Source organism: Drosophila obscura, unplaced genomic scaffold (assembly GCF_018151105.1).
Source record: "Drosophila obscura isolate BZ-5 IFL unplaced genomic scaffold, ASM1815110v1 contig_4, whole genome shotgun sequence".
Classification (NCBI taxonomy): domain Eukaryota; kingdom Metazoa; phylum Arthropoda; class Insecta; order Diptera; family Drosophilidae; genus Drosophila; species Drosophila obscura.
In genome coordinates this window covers 8540657-8557500 of record NW_024542828.1, presented here as the reverse complement: position 1 = coordinate 8557500, position 16844 = coordinate 8540657, and the positions used below count along the sequence as shown (strand labels likewise).

General features: G+C 44.2%; 4 protein-coding genes across 8 annotated transcripts; all 4 read left to right on the top strand.

Moving 5' to 3' along the window:
- Positions 1-955: 955 nt before the first annotated feature.
- On the top strand, positions 956-6834 carry LOC111065146 (signal peptide peptidase-like 3). 2 transcript variants are annotated; one of them, XM_022353152.2, is made up of 7 exons: positions 956-1226; positions 3828-4412; positions 4466-4612; positions 4707-4898; positions 4970-5423; positions 5493-5613; positions 5684-6834. In XM_022353152.2, the coding sequence occupies exons 2-7, from the start codon at positions 4073-4075 to the stop codon at positions 5750-5752; spliced, it is 1323 nt and encodes a 440-aa protein (XP_022208844.1). In that variant the 5' UTR covers positions 956-1226; positions 3828-4072; the 3' UTR covers positions 5753-6834. The 2 variants fall into 2 exon arrangements, with proteins under 2 accessions (XP_022208844.1, XP_022208852.1); XM_022353160.2 differs by having other exon boundaries at positions 957-1226; positions 4487-4612.
- Positions 6835-7658: 824 nt separating this feature from the next.
- Positions 7659-11725, top strand: LOC111066462 (SH2B adapter protein 1). Of its 4 annotated transcripts, XM_022355148.2 has the most exons (4): positions 7659-7740; positions 7887-8477; positions 8545-9912; positions 10911-11725. In XM_022355148.2, the coding sequence occupies exons 2-4, from the start codon at positions 7992-7994 to the stop codon at positions 11253-11255; spliced, it is 2199 nt and encodes a 732-aa protein (XP_022210840.2). In that variant the 5' UTR covers positions 7659-7740; positions 7887-7991; the 3' UTR covers positions 11256-11725. The 4 variants fall into 4 exon arrangements, with proteins under 4 accessions (XP_022210840.2, XP_022210848.2, XP_041450856.1 ...); XM_022355156.2 differs by lacking the exon at positions 7659-7740 and having other exon boundaries at positions 7798-8477; positions 8545-9945; positions 10911-10996; XM_041594922.1 differs by lacking the exon at positions 7659-7740 and having other exon boundaries at positions 7801-8477.
- Positions 11726-12199: 474 nt separating this feature from the next.
- Positions 12200-13810, top strand: LOC111065649 (protein FAM98B). The gene has a single exon (XM_022353940.2). It carries the CDS (start codon positions 12288-12290, stop codon positions 13605-13607), a length of 1320 nt encoding a protein of 439 aa, XP_022209632.2. The 5' UTR covers positions 12200-12287; the 3' UTR covers positions 13608-13810.
- Positions 13811-14414: 604 nt separating this feature from the next.
- LOC111066385 (superoxide dismutase [Cu-Zn], chloroplastic) lies at positions 14415-15960 on the top strand. The gene is made up of 3 exons (XM_022354944.2): positions 14415-15251; positions 15320-15541; positions 15606-15960. The coding sequence occupies exons 1-3, from the start codon at positions 14976-14978 to the stop codon at positions 15918-15920; spliced, it is 813 nt and encodes a 270-aa protein (XP_022210636.2). The 5' UTR covers positions 14415-14975; the 3' UTR covers positions 15921-15960.
- The last annotated feature ends 884 nt before the right edge of the window (positions 15961-16844 follow it).

Sequence of the window (16844 nt, the reverse complement as noted above, 5' to 3'; positions counted from 1 at the left end):
TTAAAAAGGAAGGGTATATTTCGGTATAGTAGTATAACTATATATTTTTAATCAAGTTCCAATTTATTTTTAAAGATATGAAGCTATTTTTCAAACTGACCGCCAAACCCCATTTAGCGCACAAAAAATACCGACATTTTTCGCTCTCAAATCGTGGTGGTTTTTCAACGTTAGTCAACATTTACGTTTTATTCTTTGGCCGTTTTTGTTTGAACCTTTTTATGGAAATAATGCAATAAAAATGACTTCTGAAAACTAGCTAATCTTGTAGAAAATTGATGTATCTATCGGATAAAATCATTTGTTTAGGGCTGAGAGGGCCAACTAGCTGTTAACATTAAGCCGAATATCAAAATCATGGAATACGAATTCAATCAATAAAATATAACGTTATCCCATTGTCGACCAGGGGGGTATTTAATATTTCCAAGAAATTTATGTAACTTTAAAATATTTTAAACTTTACAGGTGAAACAGGTCGGTGGTTATTTTTGTTTTTTAAATAACGAGGAGGATGGAGCTACGAGGAGCCTTTACAAACAGTATTATTTTCCGCGGTGTAACAATGGGTGGTCTACTTTTTAAATAGAGTGGTGTTAATAAAGTCTCGTTTAATCGCCGGATTTGGTATGGTATTTAAATGGTATTTCTTGAAACTGATATGGAATTTTTTATCGTTATCGTCTTTTGTATTTTGTACAATTCGCTTAAACCTTATTTTATAAGTAAATTCAATAAATGGGAGTCATTAAAATAGTCCATATATCAGAAAATTGATTCACCTATCTGATAAAATGATATGTTCAGTCGTTTTAGTCCTAACTAGTTAGGTATATTAAGCCGAATATCAAAATCGAGGAATATCAACGCTCCGGTCAGTATATTTACGGTATATTTTGATTATGAAAAGGTATATTTCGGAAGGTCTGACCGTATATCTTATCGATAAAGCCGATAAATCAGCTGAACGTAAAATGGCAACAAGCACAACAAAAATAAAAAGAAAAAACGCAAGTGCAAGTGTTAAATGGGCTGTCTAAGTTGAAATAGAATTTAATATTTAAAAGACTGTGAAAATGCGCATTGAACGTGTCTTTCGAGCACAACGGCCCACCGATAAAATGTAGAAGTGGCTTCTTTGGTGTTCTTTTCTCGCAGAAAGAAAATCGGTGCAAAGGAAAAAACAAAAATACATTCAAACACACGAATGTTAATGTAAAGGCAAAGTAAGCAAGGAGACGAGACCGAGAAACTCCCCCACCCCCTGATGAGTGTGACGACTGCAATGGGTTTTTCTTTCTTAAATTTTTTCCTGTAATTAAACACAAAGTGTACCCCACTCCCCCCTCACTAAGCTGAATCGCCTTATTTTTGTTGTTATTCGTGAGTGCATATGTGTGTGTCTTGTAATTTAGTTACGCAGTGGAGCGCGGAGTAGGGGGAAGTGGAATGAAGTGGAGTGTAACCAAACACGATACGGTGGAAAAAAAAACCTTAAAGCGCAGGCTAAAAGTTTCTCAAGCGCTGCAATCCAGTCTTGGCCCCCAACCACCCATCCCCTCCGCCTTACATTGGACCCCCCTCTAACAGTGCTTTGCATAGGTTTACGCACTTGTTTTTTTGCTACAACTATTTGGCATGGTCCACTCACCTCTCTTCCCCCCCTTCTACTTGGCGCCACTGCGTCTATGTCTTTTGCAATTTCACTTTCACATTCGTTGTGGGCCGTTACAACAACAACCGATTGCTTTGTAGTACTTCTTTTTTTGTGGGTTGTTGTTTCCTCCTCGTACCACTCCTACACACCTCCCTCTCCTCGGGCTATGGGGCGTTTCGAATTAGAAAGTGTTTATGTGTGTGTGTGAGCGGCATTTTCTCAATGATATTTTAGAGTGTGCGAGTGTGAGTGAATGGTTAATGGTTAATGTTTTGTAACCGCTTTTAAGCTGTGAAAATGCTTTGCAGCAGGCCCCCCACATCTCCGCTATATATTGTCACATGATTTAATTCTAATTAGTGCTCGTTAACAGTCCACCCCCGCTGTCCGCCCCTGGCAACTGCAATCAGCATGTGTGGGAAATTTAAATTGTTGCATCCAGAGAGAGAGAAACAGACAGACAGAATGAGACAAAAGGGGGACATCGCTCTTTTGCATACAATCACACAGATACAAATGTATATTTCAATCATTTGCATTTCACACACACACACACACAACACACAATCATACATACGTTGAGAGACAACATAAATTAGTGCAAGCAACGGCACTTGGCAACATGCAAAAGTAACAGCAGCTTTAACAGTGGTCTGTAAACTATGAAGTGGCAGCAGTTAACAGGGCGCAAAGAGCGTCTTAACATTGGACAAGAATGGCATGATGTGACGATTTGATACCCTGCAAGTCGATAGTTACTAAAGTTAATATATATAAAATCTTGGCTAATTTTTTGGTTTAATAGCATTGGCGGTTTCTGATCGTTTCTTCGGCAGTTAAACTATACAATTATTCATTATTTGATATTTTGAAGCTGATAAAGAACCAATATACTCTGTGTTTTCGCTCTGCGCGGGTATAAGAACATTTGTATGTAAGCCAACAGATAATTAACAGCGCCTTAACAGTGGACAAGTGCATCAACCTACAGCAATTATATGTGTGTGCGTGTGTGTGCATGGCTGTGTGTGAACAATTGTATAGAATTTGTTGCAATAACAATAGAAAACAACAACAAGCATAAAAGAAACTAGGTAACACTCTTATAATTTATTCCAACAACGTTTTAATGGCCTTCTTTCTGGGCTGTTAATGGTTGTGGTTGTTGTTGCAAGTTCCATGTGGACGGATTGTTATTTTTTCACACCGGTTCAACAGTTGCGGTTGCCCCTACTGGAACACTTCCCCCACCCCAGGGAAAGCACCATTACTAGACTGGTTGTAAATGGGGTTGGGGTGGGAATATGGAGAAATAAAAGTGCTATATATAGAAACGAGTATTATAAATGTTTGCTTACTTATAGGGATTATATGAGGAGCCACTTCCATGAGAGCCACAACTCATGTCTCGTTCAAATTTAATCACTGAAAATCATAGAACATAAAATCGTTAAACATTTTACTATTGATAGCATTTGAAGAAAACAAATTTAGAGAAATAAAGCATAAAATAATGAATATTTTTGCGGAGAATGCACAAATAAAGAAACGACAAATAGGTCAAAATTTTATATTGTTTATAACCTAGACCCCAACTATTATTTATTTATCTGTAAAGCACTTCTTAATGCACATCCCACCCCCTACAAAACCTTTGAGCAAATTCTAAGTAACTTTTCCCCTTCCTTACTTCCTTAAGGCCCTGCAAGTTGAGAAAAAACTGTGCTATCCATAAGTTTGTAAATATGAGGAGCAAATGTTGTTGTTTTGTTTATGGAACGTTTATTAACCGATTCTCCAAATAGAAGAAGTCTCTAATGCAATAAAATAAACTTGTTTATCGACTGTTAAACGGGAAATAGCCGTCAAAAGTGTTCTACTTTAATTTGAGGGCTGCGCGAAAGTTAACCTTAGAGTTTCTGTGCCTGACCTTAGTCATAACCAAGTAAATTATACATGTACATTTAGGTATATGGGTCTGTGGGACTGTGCGGCTGTTTGTGCTGTGAAAAAACCATAACCGCAGCTGCAGCTGTCCAAAGACAAGCGACAGATAGCGCCGCACAACATGCGGGGAGGGGGGCATGGCAGAGCGATAAGGCCCCATATAAACAAAACTTATCGCTGAATCAATAAACCAAAACAAATTTCACTTTTATTTCGTGTTTAGATTTCAAGCAGCAGCAGCGGGAAGCGGGAAAAGAGGACACACCACGCCACGCCACGCCAAGCGATAAAGATAAGCTCTCAGGGGGTACCCCCAGATAACCCCACTGAAACGGATATCTACTGACGCCTCTGATAAGGAACAGCTATCGGCGGTGACTGTCCGGAGGAGCTACTAACCGCCGGAACCAGGTAGAGCACTCGGCTCGGCTCAGCCGCCGAGCTTATCAGCGATCCCAGGGGGGTAGCATGTCGCACGGCAGCGCCGGCGGCAGTGGCGGCAGTCTGGGCGCGCAAACTGTGGGTGCCGGCAGCATTGGTGGCGGTGCAGCGGCAGCGGCGGCGGCAGCAGCAGCAGCAGCAGCGGCAGCGGGCGGCGGCAACGGCGAGTACCGTGAACTCCACTGGACAGTGTCGAGCGTGATGGACTCGTCGCGCGTCTCCACCTGCCTCATCTCGATGCTGCTCATTGTGTACGGCAGCTTCCGGAGTCTCAACATCGAACAGGAGGCACGCGAGCGGGAGCAAAAGAAGCGCAATGAGTCCATGACGAATCTCCTCACCGGGGAGCAGGTCGAAAAGGAGCCAAGTGAGTGTCGCCATTCTGTAATATTGCCACCATAACCTCGCTAATGGCTAAAGGCTCTTTGTGCTTCTTTACAGCGGATAAATTCGCCACACTAGACACGATGCATGCTCTGTGCCTGCCACTGGGCGCCTCCATATCGCTGCTCATCATGTTCTTCTTTTTCGACTCGATGCAGCTGCTCTTTGCCGTGTGCACAGCCAGTGAGTATCAATGGGAGTCTCCATGGGTCCCCCTACCCCTGCATCGTTCCATCAAACACTAAACTAACTTTCTGTCGCGCTCTCCTCCTTGCAGTCATTGCCACTGTGGCGCTGGCCTTTCTGCTGCTGCCCATGTGCCAGTACATTATGCGACCCTGCACGGACGGCAAACGTTTCTCCTTTGGCGTTTGTGGACGCTTCACGGGGGCAGAGCTCTTTAGCTTTATGCTGTCCGTGTCGATTGTGTGCGTTTGGGTGCTAACCGGCCACTGGCTGCTGATGGATGGTAAGCTGATCCATCTTACCCATAGACAAAAGCATTCGATAATTGTGTGTGTGTGTTTGATTTCTTACCAGCAATGGGCATGGGTCTGTGTGTGGCCTTTATAGCGTTCGTGCGTTTGCCCAGTTTGAAGGTGTCGACGCTGCTGTTGACCGGCCTGCTCATCTACGACGTCTTCTGGGTATTCCTCTCCTCGTACATATTCAGCACGAACGTGATGGTGAAGGTGGCCACGCGACCCGCCGAGAATCCCGTGGGTATAGTGGCGCGCAAATTGAATTTGGGCGGCCTTGTGCGGGACACACCGAAACTGAATTTGCCGGGCAAACTGGTTTTCCCCAGCATACACAATACGGGCCACTTTTCGATGCTCGGCCTGGGCGATGTGGTGATGCCGGGCCTGCTACTCTGCTTTGTGCTGCGCTATGATGCGTACAAAAAGTCACAGGGCGTCACATCGGATCCCACACTATCAACGCCAAGGGGCGTGGGCTCTAGGCTAACATATTTTCATTGTTCCTTACTGGGGTAAGTCCTGCAGTTGCTTTAGCGCTTTCTATATATATACTTATTTATTGTTGCATTTTTTTTTTGCAGCTATTTTTTGGGTCTGCTAACGGCCACGGTCAGCTCGGAGGTGTTTAAAGCTGCACAGCCGGCGCTGCTGTATTTGGTGCCCTTTACGTTATTGCCACTACTGCTGATGGCCTATCTAAAGGTAACAAATATTATATGCACTACGAATACTGAATGCTGTAATGCTTCCGTTTTTTTTTTGTTGTTGTTAGGGCGATCTGCGGCGCATGTGGAGCGAGCCGTTTATTACGCACCCACCATCAAAACAACTGGAAGTCTGAGTGTGTGTACTCTATTATCTACATATAACAAGCAACAAGAACAACAACCACAACAACAAAAGTAACATCAAACACACACACACAAAACACTCACACACACACACACAAAACACACACCCATAAGAAGATCTATTACTAAACAAATTTGTCTCTTAAATAACGTATTGAGTATGTATGTATTTTTTAATTCTACTCAACTAAGTTTCGTTTTAAGTTAGGTGATACTCGTTTTTCATAGTGAAATAAAACGCTAACAAAATCGAGTAATTTTAGTTTCTAGCATTTAAGTATGGGCAGTAAAAACTCTTATAGCATCCCGCATTCATTTCAATTGGCTTTAATGTCTCACCCAGCCCATGCAGATAAATACGAGTAGCAAATAGAGTCCAGCCCACAGTTCATAGGGCTAACATACACACACATAATCTATCATTACCCACTGCATACTATAGCAAGAGATAGCGAGAGACTAGCAAGGAAACTGTTGGAGATTCGTGTTCTTAAGGGAGTTCTCTCCTGCGGGGAGAAATTCAGAATCAGTATGGCCGTTCTGTAAATACTTAAGTTAACAAAACAAACAAACAAAATACATACATATATATGATAAATGATAAATTCTGGAGATAAACAAACCACCATGCAACAAATAATAGTTAGTAAGTTCGCCTTCACACACACTCACACACAACACACACACACACACATTTTATACCCCCGTTTTATGTTATCTCAAAATCACCCACATTTCCGTCCCCTCACAAAACCATCTAAAGAATTTTTGCCAAAATGCATGTGTTCGTTTTAAACAATAAAAGGAAAAGAATAGCAAGAGAAAATCAGAAATTTAGCGTAAAAGATTTGCACCTGCGGTGTGTGTTTCACAAATTAAGTTTCACGAATTTTAATTGTTTGTAATTAGAGCAGCTAAAAAACAAAAACAAAACAAAAAAAAACAACAATAATAACGATTAATTGTAATTGTATGCATATGGAAGCGATAGTTACATACTAATTTTAAGTAAATGCAATTTCGAAACGTATAGAAACAATAAAATGTGAGATTTAAACAAAACCAAAAACCAGCTAACCTTATTTGTGCACTACGCTTATTTCTACAGAAATTTTTACGTTAAAAATTAGTAACTTCAACTATAAACGATTATTCTATTTTCTTTTTTTTTTATGATAAGACAAACGAAACAAACTGCCGCAATATTTGAATTCAGATACAGTTTTAGAAGGACTGCCGCTACTCAGAGTGCGGTCACACCGACTTATCGTTATCGACTATAGTTTTTCATCGGTATATTTCATTGGTATTTTTGGGCTCATACCTGCAACACAAAAATGAGTCGCGAGAGCGACAAAAAATACCGCGGTGGGGTATAAATGGGTTAAGTCTCGTTGGATCGCCGGATTGCCCTGGTTTTTCTGCCCTGGCTGCTATGCCCGGGAAATCCCACACTAGATAAAATAAAAAATATGTTTTCTAATAATCCGAACTATATTTTGTATTTATTTAAATAGATAAAACACTTGAAATTAATGTTTCAAATGTATGGTATTTAAGTGGTATTTCTCGAAACTGAAATCGTATTTAATGGTATTTATTTGTTGGCAGAAAATACAGAAAAAATCGAAAACCGTATTTACGACGTAAATTGTTATTGATTATTATTAATTTATTAATACAATTTAAATAAAATAAATAGTGTAATTGGTATGTGTGTTTTGCTGCGTGTATTTGAATGAAACGAAGGCGAGCCCACGCGAGATATTTGGCAGAAGCATAACGCTTGTCGTAGGCGTGGAAATTCCTGTGGGAAATTTTTTCTTCTCGCGCGTTTGTGTAGGTGTGTGCGGTGTGTGTGTGGCGATATTGTTGTCGTTTTTTGTTTTTAATTCCGGAGAAGCATTTAATGCGCGTTACCAACGGGAATAAGCATATATATATGTACACTATACTATATACATAATACATATACTATGTAGGTGCATGCGTGTGGTGCTTTATCAGTGTGAATGCGCGGGGTCCGCCTTTATGTCTGCGTAATTTCCGACAGTGACACCTGGCCAGTGCGTGGGAGGACTTTTCATGCTAATGCGTAAAACATCTTTGTGTCCTTCTTTGTAGCTTGTGGCAGCCCCCTTCTTCTTGAACGCACTTCAGCTGGGTAATCCGTGCAGCAAACTGAATCACAACCGGCAGAGACAGAGGCAGCAGTCGCTGGGTGGCCATATGGGTGGCAACAGTGCTGGTGCGTCGAATGCCAGCGCCTTTAGCGCTGGCGGCTATATCGGCCCCACCAGCGCCAGTAGCCAACACAGCCTGGGGGCGGCGGGGGGCAGTGATCTGATACCCGGGCCGATTGGCACTGGCGCCGCCTTGAGCGTGACCTCGTACGCCTATGGTGGCACCAGCTGGGAGGAATTCTGCGAGCGGCATGCCCGCGTGGCGGCCTCGGACTTTGCCAAGGCCTGCATCACGTACATCAACGGCAACCTGCCGCCCGAGGAGGCGCGCAACATACAGCATCGCAGCTTTTCACAGAAATTCGTAGAGTCCTTTGCGATCCACTATGACACAGAGTTCTTCAGGCGCCGCAGCACTCTGAAGATTGGAGCCGGTTCGTTGGACTTTGATGAGCACGAGCACGAGGTGCCGCGCCTGCTGTCCAAGTCGCTGCTGCGGCGGCTCTCCTTCAAGGGACTGCGCAAGGGCAAGGTGAGCAGGGCCGCCCAAAGGCGGTGCCCGTCTCGTAGATTGTTATCCATTTGGATTTTAACTTAAGTTCCCCCTCCTGCAGGCCTTCTTTCACAAGAACTCGGACGACGTGGACGGCAGCGGCAAGCAGAGCAAGACCAAGCTGGCCAAGATCGTGGTCGAGTGCCGCAAGGAGGGCTACGTGAATAACCTGACCCCCGAGAGCCTCGACCAGCCGACAGGCTCCCAAAAGTGGGAGAAGTGCCGCCTGGCCTTGGTCAAGGCCGTCGGCGGCTACATGCTGGAGTTTTACACGCCGCCAAAGTCTGCCAAGCCACGCAGCGGTGTCTTCTGTTTCCTAATCTCGGAGGCACGCGAGACCACAGCCTTGGAGATGCCCGACCGCCTCAACACGTTCGTTCTGAAGGCGGACAACAACATGGAGTATGTGATCGAGGCGGAGAGCGCCGAGGAGATGCGCAGCTGGCTGGCCACCATTCGCTACTGCATGCGTACACCGCCCACACAGCAGCCCCTCATCGAATCGGACGTTATAGCGGCGGCCATGCAGACATCGCCGACAAATCCTTCGGGCAGCAGTGCCTTGGGTGGCATACAGAATCCCCAGTACCAGCAGCAGGGCGGCCTCGGTGGCTCCAATGGCAATCTAGTGGCCGGCGGCGGAGGAGTCGTTCTGTCCTCTTCGCTGTCGGCGGACAGCGCATTGGCCTCTGCTGCCATTGGCCATGGAGCCACATCCGCGAGCGACATAAATGCCATCAATGAGCTGGGCACGACACCGCCGTCGGGACCGCCGGAAATACCCATGCGACCGCATCGCGGCGAGCAGCGTCTATCGGCCTCCAGCAATTTCGATGGCGTCGAGCTGACCGAGAACGATGCGGACGTGAATGTGGCCGATCTAACGGCAGAGATGAGCCTCTTTCCCTGGTTCCATGGCACGTTGACCAGGTCGGAGGCGGCACGCATGGTTCTACAGTCGGAGGCTGCCGGACATGGCTACTTTCTGGTGCGGCAGAGCGAGACGCGGCGCGGCGAATTCGTGCTGACCTTCAATTTCCAGGGCAGGGCCAAGCACCTGCGGCTGACCATCTCGGAGAAGGGCCAGTGTCGGGTGCAGCATTTGTGGTTCCCTTCGATACAGGAGATGCTCGAACACTTTCGCCATAATCCCATTCCCCTTGAATCGGGCGGCACCTCTGACGTGGTCCTCACTGATTGGGTGCACAATACCAGCAGACTGAATGATCACTCAGCTTCGATGGCGGCAGGCGGCGGAGGTGGAGGAGGAGGAGGAGCGCACGAGGCGCACGGCCAGCAGCATCATGATCCATCAGCGGCAGGCGGTGGGCCAACCAATGGAAATGGAAACGGGCATGGTCATGGCACAGCAGGAGGAGGAGCAGCTGGCGGGGGCCATCCGTCGCCGAGACATGTGAGATAGCCAAAATTTTGGAGTCAATTCAGTGTCAGTGATGGTTTTATTTTATTTTACTTTGATTTCTGTTCGATTTCTTATCATTTTCATTGCAAAAGATGGGAGGGATGTGGCTTGAGCTCTGACCCCTGCGGGGGTACTAGGGAAATACGTTGAACCACGACATTATGTTCTATGTAGGCATATAGAAGTAGTTCGAAAAGTTTAACACTTTCCTAATATTTAAAAAAAAATGCCATAAAAATGATATTCTAGGATAAAGGGAATCACTCTTTTTATGGATTTTTTTTAGAAATCTTACAAATTGGCAATTGGAAACCATAACAAAAATTTATTTAAAATTTAAAAATTTATCTGAGACGTATTTCAGAAATATTTTCGATTTAAGCGTAAAGGAACTCTTGAGTCTGAGGTCTGATTAGAGGGAGTCTGTGCTCCAATATTTGTCTGCAAAGTCTGATTTAAATTATTGCCATAATTGTTACAATTTCTTAAGCATTTTATTGTAGTTATGTTTTCAGTCAATTGCGATTCGAAAAGGTTTTGAATGTAGGATGAACAAAATAAAATAAATGTATGAGAAAAGATTTCGAAATTATTCACACAAATTGTGAGGATTAATTGATCATAATATCAGAATTAAACACTGTTAAGGGAATAGTTCTTAAACATTGAGGGATTTTCCATAGGTAACCCAGGAAAGCAAAAATTTAGAAAAAAATCTACTCTTTTTTGTATAATTTTGTCCATTTAATTTGTGACATTCTTTAGGGGATTCCTGCTTGGAATCCCTGGATCTTTAATGTATAGTTTTTAGTTAGTATTTCTGTGTTTAGTTTGAATGACTTTGATATGTTTGTCGCATGCTAAATGTCTCCCACCAACACCACCACCGCCTCTCAACCCCAACCCCAACACCGAAACCAACATCAAATCCTACCCTCAGTACCAACAGACCACTAATGAAGTTTCTGCCTTGCGTTATGTTCCCACAGTGCAACGAAGTGATTACCATGAATCTAAGTGTTCGCCTAAAGACAAACGAAATTGAACTGCCATTGGAGCAGCCAACACACGTCTATTTTCCGGAGCAAGCCTACTTTCCATTGGACCCCACAACGCTCACGGTGCACAGTTCGCCGCCAGCTGGGCAGGGTAGCTTTCTCGATCAGCCGCATCTGCGGGCATCCAACGCCTCACTGCAGGGCTCCGCTGCACACCATCAGCAGCAGCAGCAGCAACAGGCGGGACAGGGTGGCAATGCCAGCGGTAGCGGCGCCAGCGGCAGTGGGAACGAGGGCAGCGGACGCGCCGTCGATAATCAGTATAGCTTCACCTAAATCCCGAACGGATTAGATTGGATTGGATTTGGGGGGATACTTTGCGAAATTTATCATTGTGCCATTTGTCTTGAGGGGGGGAAATATTTGTGTTTTATTGCATTATAAATAGTACAAGAGATGTATTGTATTGTATTTGTATATCGTGTAGTCAGCTTTTCTTATTTCCGTCTGCGTGTTCCGTTTCCTTCTCTCTTTGCTTTCTTTACTTGTTTCTATTAAGTTTAGTAGTACATAGCTCCTTTGGAAGACATGAATTAACTGAATATTATTATGTATACAATATTATATTATAGCTAAATGTGTGTGTTCATTTTTAAGTACATCAATGTTGTATGTATAGAAAAAAAAACAAAACAAAACAAAAAGAAAACGGAAAATATTACAAACAAAATTTAAGATTTATGTGGCACCAAAGGTGCGACTCAAGCGAATCCTAAAACTTCCTGCTTTACAAAACAAAAACAAAATTACATACATATATATATAAATACTATACCTATAAATATAAATTATGTATACATATATATAAAAATATATATTATATATATTGAAATTGGTAAACTACAATAAAATAAATGAAGTTATGTAAAAGTCAAACTAATTTGATTAGTTTCGTTGCTATTTCAATTTTTAAATTATTCACTTGGCGCCTACAAATTAAAAGCCAATTTCCAGCACTTTTCGATTTTACTATCGATAGAATGATTAGCCCATTATTCGGTATTTACGAGAAAAAGTGCTAATACCATAGGTTTCAAAGAAGCTTGGATAACAGAAATTTAATATTAAATTAAAATTGGTTGACCAGCAACAATGATGTCACATTCCGGTACACACTTTCGTTTTGTGCTTTGGCCGTTTGGCCGATAATGACAAGGTATATTTCGGTATATATTTGACGAACAGAGGGTATATTTTGTCGACAAGTCGGCGGTCACACTGCTTGGTCGATCGGTCTATCGCCTGTCTCTCCTCTCTAGCCGGTAAATTTAGCAATTTTTTGCTTTAAACTCGGAGTTTCTGTTAAAAATGGAGCTTGAACTGGATGTGGTGGACTCCCTCCAGGCACTGGCTTACGATGGCAACTGCCTGCAGCAGGAGGCGCTGACCAAAGCGCTGGACAACGGCATCGACGACGAGGACTTGCGTGCGGTAATTTTCTGGCTGGCCCACGAATTGCATGTGCTGCGCAAGACGGACGAGCATGTGACCTCCAGCAAGAAGGACCACGACGAGTTTGCCATCGAGCTGTCGCTGCTGCTCACAGAGCTGAGCTGTCCCTACAGCCAGCTGGTGATGGGGCCCATTTCGGAGCGCTTTGAGAGCCGCGACGCACTGCTGCAGTTGCTGGACTATTTGACCTCGGAGCTGATGTTCACTAAGATTTCGCTGAAGGCGCAGCCCGTGGGACCGCCTTGCAAAAAGTCCAAGACTGAGTCCAATGTCGAGGCGACGGTATTGCAGCTGGTGAAGGATCTGCAGCTGGGCGAGTTGCCCAAGAACATCACCACCAAGGCCATGTTCGACAAGATTACACCCCGACTGGAGCAGCGCATGGGTCAGACCAATCGCGGGGTTATCAGCGAGCCCCTGCTCAACCAGAAGAAGCCGCTCAGCGATGTCCAGTGGCGAATGCTGGAGGCGCTGCACATTGATCTGGATAGCGAGTACAATCTTCGTCGCCAAATGATGCTCACGCGCCTGGAGGCGACCATTCAGAGTTTCCAGTGGTCGGAGAGCATGAGGAATCGCGAGAACGAGATAATGCAACTCTTCCAGCTCAAGCTCAAGGAACTGGAGCAGTTCAAGCTGGGTGGCAACGAAACCAACATTGTGGCTCTCTTGGCCGCCCGCGCCGACTTGGCCATCATCGAAAAGACAAGTTCCGCAAATGTTCGCAAGAATACTGCCTCGAAGATCCAAAAGCACATGATTGGCAGTGTCCCGGATCGCGGTGGGCGAGCCAATGAGCATGCGCCGCCTCCCCCAGAGATGCCCTCTTGGCAGCAGCAGCGGGCAGGCGGGCCCCAAGGTGGAGGCGGTGGCGGGGGCCGTGGAGGTGGAAACTTTCGAGGCGGTGGCCGTGGCGGTGGGCGCGGTGGTGGTCGAGGAGGAGCAGCTGGTGGCGACAATAATTGGCAACAGCAGCAGCCACATCAACAGCAGCATCGCGATCGCGATAACAGCCGCGATAGAGACCGAGATCAGCAATGGACTGGCGGCAGTGGACGCGTGCAGGGCTCTGGCTGGAATCCCCAGGGCGGACGCGGAGGAGGTGGTCGCGGCGGCGGTGGGCGTGGTCGTGGAGGAGGCGGCGGTGGCTATCAACAACGCGGTGGCTACCGATAAGCTTTACATCTGTATAAACCAATTCCATGAACTGATATTATAAGAGATCATCGATACGTATCTACCCTGCTCTCCGCCTGTTTTAACTAATTTCGCCGTCTGTGCGGATAACCCAGTTTTATTTATTGCTAATTTAAATGAATGTGTTTATAAATGGCTGAAATTTATAAAATAAACTATCTATGTCATCAAATGCCAGCAAATGTCGCGTGTCGGCTTCAGTTTTGTACCCGGTAATCAGACAGAATTTGGGTATATTTTATTTCTGTAAGCAGTTGGAGATATATTTTTAAATTCGTAAATTCGCGTATGTGCAAAAACAATTATTTGTCCTTTTAAACTCGCTATGGAATAGCTCTAAGAAAACAGCAGTATACGGAAATATCATTGCTGTGCTCATACTAAAGTTTGTCGCTGGATAATGTTCTTACGTTTGCAGCTCTAAGAATATAAGTCTTACGTTCCCTTAGCCTCAGCCCTTCATATTCGCAGTAGATGGTTCCACGGGGCTGTTTTATACCACGTTCAAAATAATCAAAGCCACGTGGAAGAATGTTGAACACTTTTATAATTTCAATGGCAATTAAATTCGTTTAATTTCATAACTATAATTATTATTTCGATAAAAGATTCCATTTGGAGTCTAAGGCTTTACAAGCGTCGCTGTGTGAGAAAGATTTTCAGATATGTCATGACCCTGGGAAGTCCAACTCGAGCGCTTGTTACGCGGCCCTGCTGCTCATCATATAATATAACTCAACGAGTATGTATAGAGGGTATCACATAGCTCCTACAGCAACTATAACCTATCTATTTTGTAAGATTTGGGTTAGGATTTCACTTTCAATAGCCTGTCGATGATCTAGTTTACGTTTTGTTGACGGGCTCTTATCGAAGTGGGACCCATCGCTCCTCCAGAGTCGCCAGAGGGTCAGTCAGGGGACGTAACCTGTTAGCCATGAATGTGAAACTTTCAATGACAATTGATGTACGCAAGAGGCTTCTGCTGTCCACATAGTACTTGATCTTGCCCTCAATTCCCCCTGGTAAAGAACTACGCCCCTGGGCAGGTAACCAAGCATCAAACACACGCGACACTCAATTGACATTAGCGTCCAATCTAGTCATCATCTATGGGTACCAACGATACGCGCACTAATACTGCCACTGGCCAACCACCCACCCACCACCATAGATCCACTCTACAGCGCCGACAATTAACGTGTTCAATCAGCATGAAAACCATGTCGAAGTCATCATGGATGAGCCGGCAACAGCGGCTTGGATCAGTTCAAACGAAGCCCTAGCCCAGAGCGGTCGAGTGAGAGTCCCAGAAATTCCGAATACAAATTTTCAAATTAGATCAAAATGCTCAGCGTTAAACTGATGCATCTGATGCTGATAATTGGCACATACAGCGGCATTTTTGTGCCTGGCAGTGCACAAAATCTGTTGGACCGTCTCCGGTCTCCGGTGAATGTGACGCGGTTCGATGATGGCATCAAAGTCGTCTCCGGCACCAAAGTGAAGCGATACGAACGTCTGACGGTGCCACTGGGCGGTCCTGTTGGCATACCAGGAGGTGCTGCTGGTCTTTTGGGGCCACTGCTACCACCACAACCGGCTTACTTGGGATACACCTATGTAAGCAATTGGCACAGAACCTTCGGCACACTATTAACCCATCATTTATTTATTTATTTATTATTTAGTTGGTGCCGCAATGGCAGGCGGGTGCGAAGCTTATGGGCGATGGCGAGGCAGCCGGCGTGGCTGGCATGATCACCTTCCAGCAGCTGCCCTACAACTCGGACATCAAGGTGACCATCAATGTGACTGGGCTGCCGCCGGGCAAGCATGCTCTGCATATCCACACTTTTGGTGATATGAGTGATGGCTGCAAGTCCACGGGCGGACAGTTTCCCAATAACTTTGTAAGTTCCTGAAGCAAAGAAGCAAATCTGGAGACACTTTACGCCATAAAATACATACTTTCAGCTGGGCAATGTGGACGCTAAAGACGATGGCAGCATATCCGCGGTCTTCCAGAGCATCTACATCCAATTGTTTGGTTTCAACGGCATTGTGGGTAGGGCCATTGTTATACACAGCAAGGCGATCGATCTGAATACGGCTCTCAATGCGGAGGTCTTCTCCTCGGCGCTTCAGGCCATGCCGAATGCCTTGGCCTATCAAAACGAGGAGAACTCTGTGGGTCCATCCATAGCTTGCGGCGTGATTAGCCTGATGAGCACCGCCGTGGCTCCTGCATCCAGTTCATCGGCTGCGGCAGTGGAAAAAAGGGAGACATAATGCATTTTTAACAAATATTCTAAAGCTATTTAAATAAATATTCTACTTATCGTCTTAATGGAATAAAAGCTTCTTATTATTTAAAGATTTATTTAGATTTAAGCGCTCCCAAAGGCAATTATATTTAAATCAAAGTGAATTCTATTTAATTTCCCAATGGTTGTATTTAAAAATCGAATATTTAATTTAAACTTGGGTTTGTTTCTTTATAATATTCCCTTTTTTTCTTCATTTTAGAGGCCAGCAGAAAGCCTGCAGATTAAATTTAAGCACACACCTGCACGTTTCTGCCTAGCGAGAGATAATGCAGTGATCCATGTTTGTACAGTGATGGAAAAAATAATAGAAACGACAATTTTTTTTCGCATTTTTCAAAATTTTCTTCAGTCAAAATTTTTATTTTTTAAGTTTAATAATTTTGACTAATAGTCTATACAGTTATGTATCAAAACATAACAAAATAATAATTTAAAAAAAATTAGTGTAGCAAAAATAAATTTTTTCATTTTTAGGGCCTGGAAAAAATAATAGAAACGGCCGAACTAAAGCTATGAAAAATTGTTTTTTATCTTCAAAAAAGTTAACCTACTAACCGGTTAATTTTTAGCTTATATATTTGGATGTAATACCGCGATTTTCAGTGACTTCGACCCATCTGAGAGCCTATGGACTCCACCAGTTCGTCATAAATGGATGGATCCATGGAGAACCATTCGGACTTAACATTTTGACAAAAATCGTTCCTATTTTTGGTCTTATAGCCACCAGTCCTTTTCATTAAGATCTCCTAAAGGTAATCTATACGATTAAAGTCTGATATTTCATCAGGCCAATCCATTAGGGAAACTTCTTTGTCCAGGAACCATTTTTTGGTCAGCATTTAGGAGTGATTCGGGTCATTATCCTGATCGAACTACCACTTTA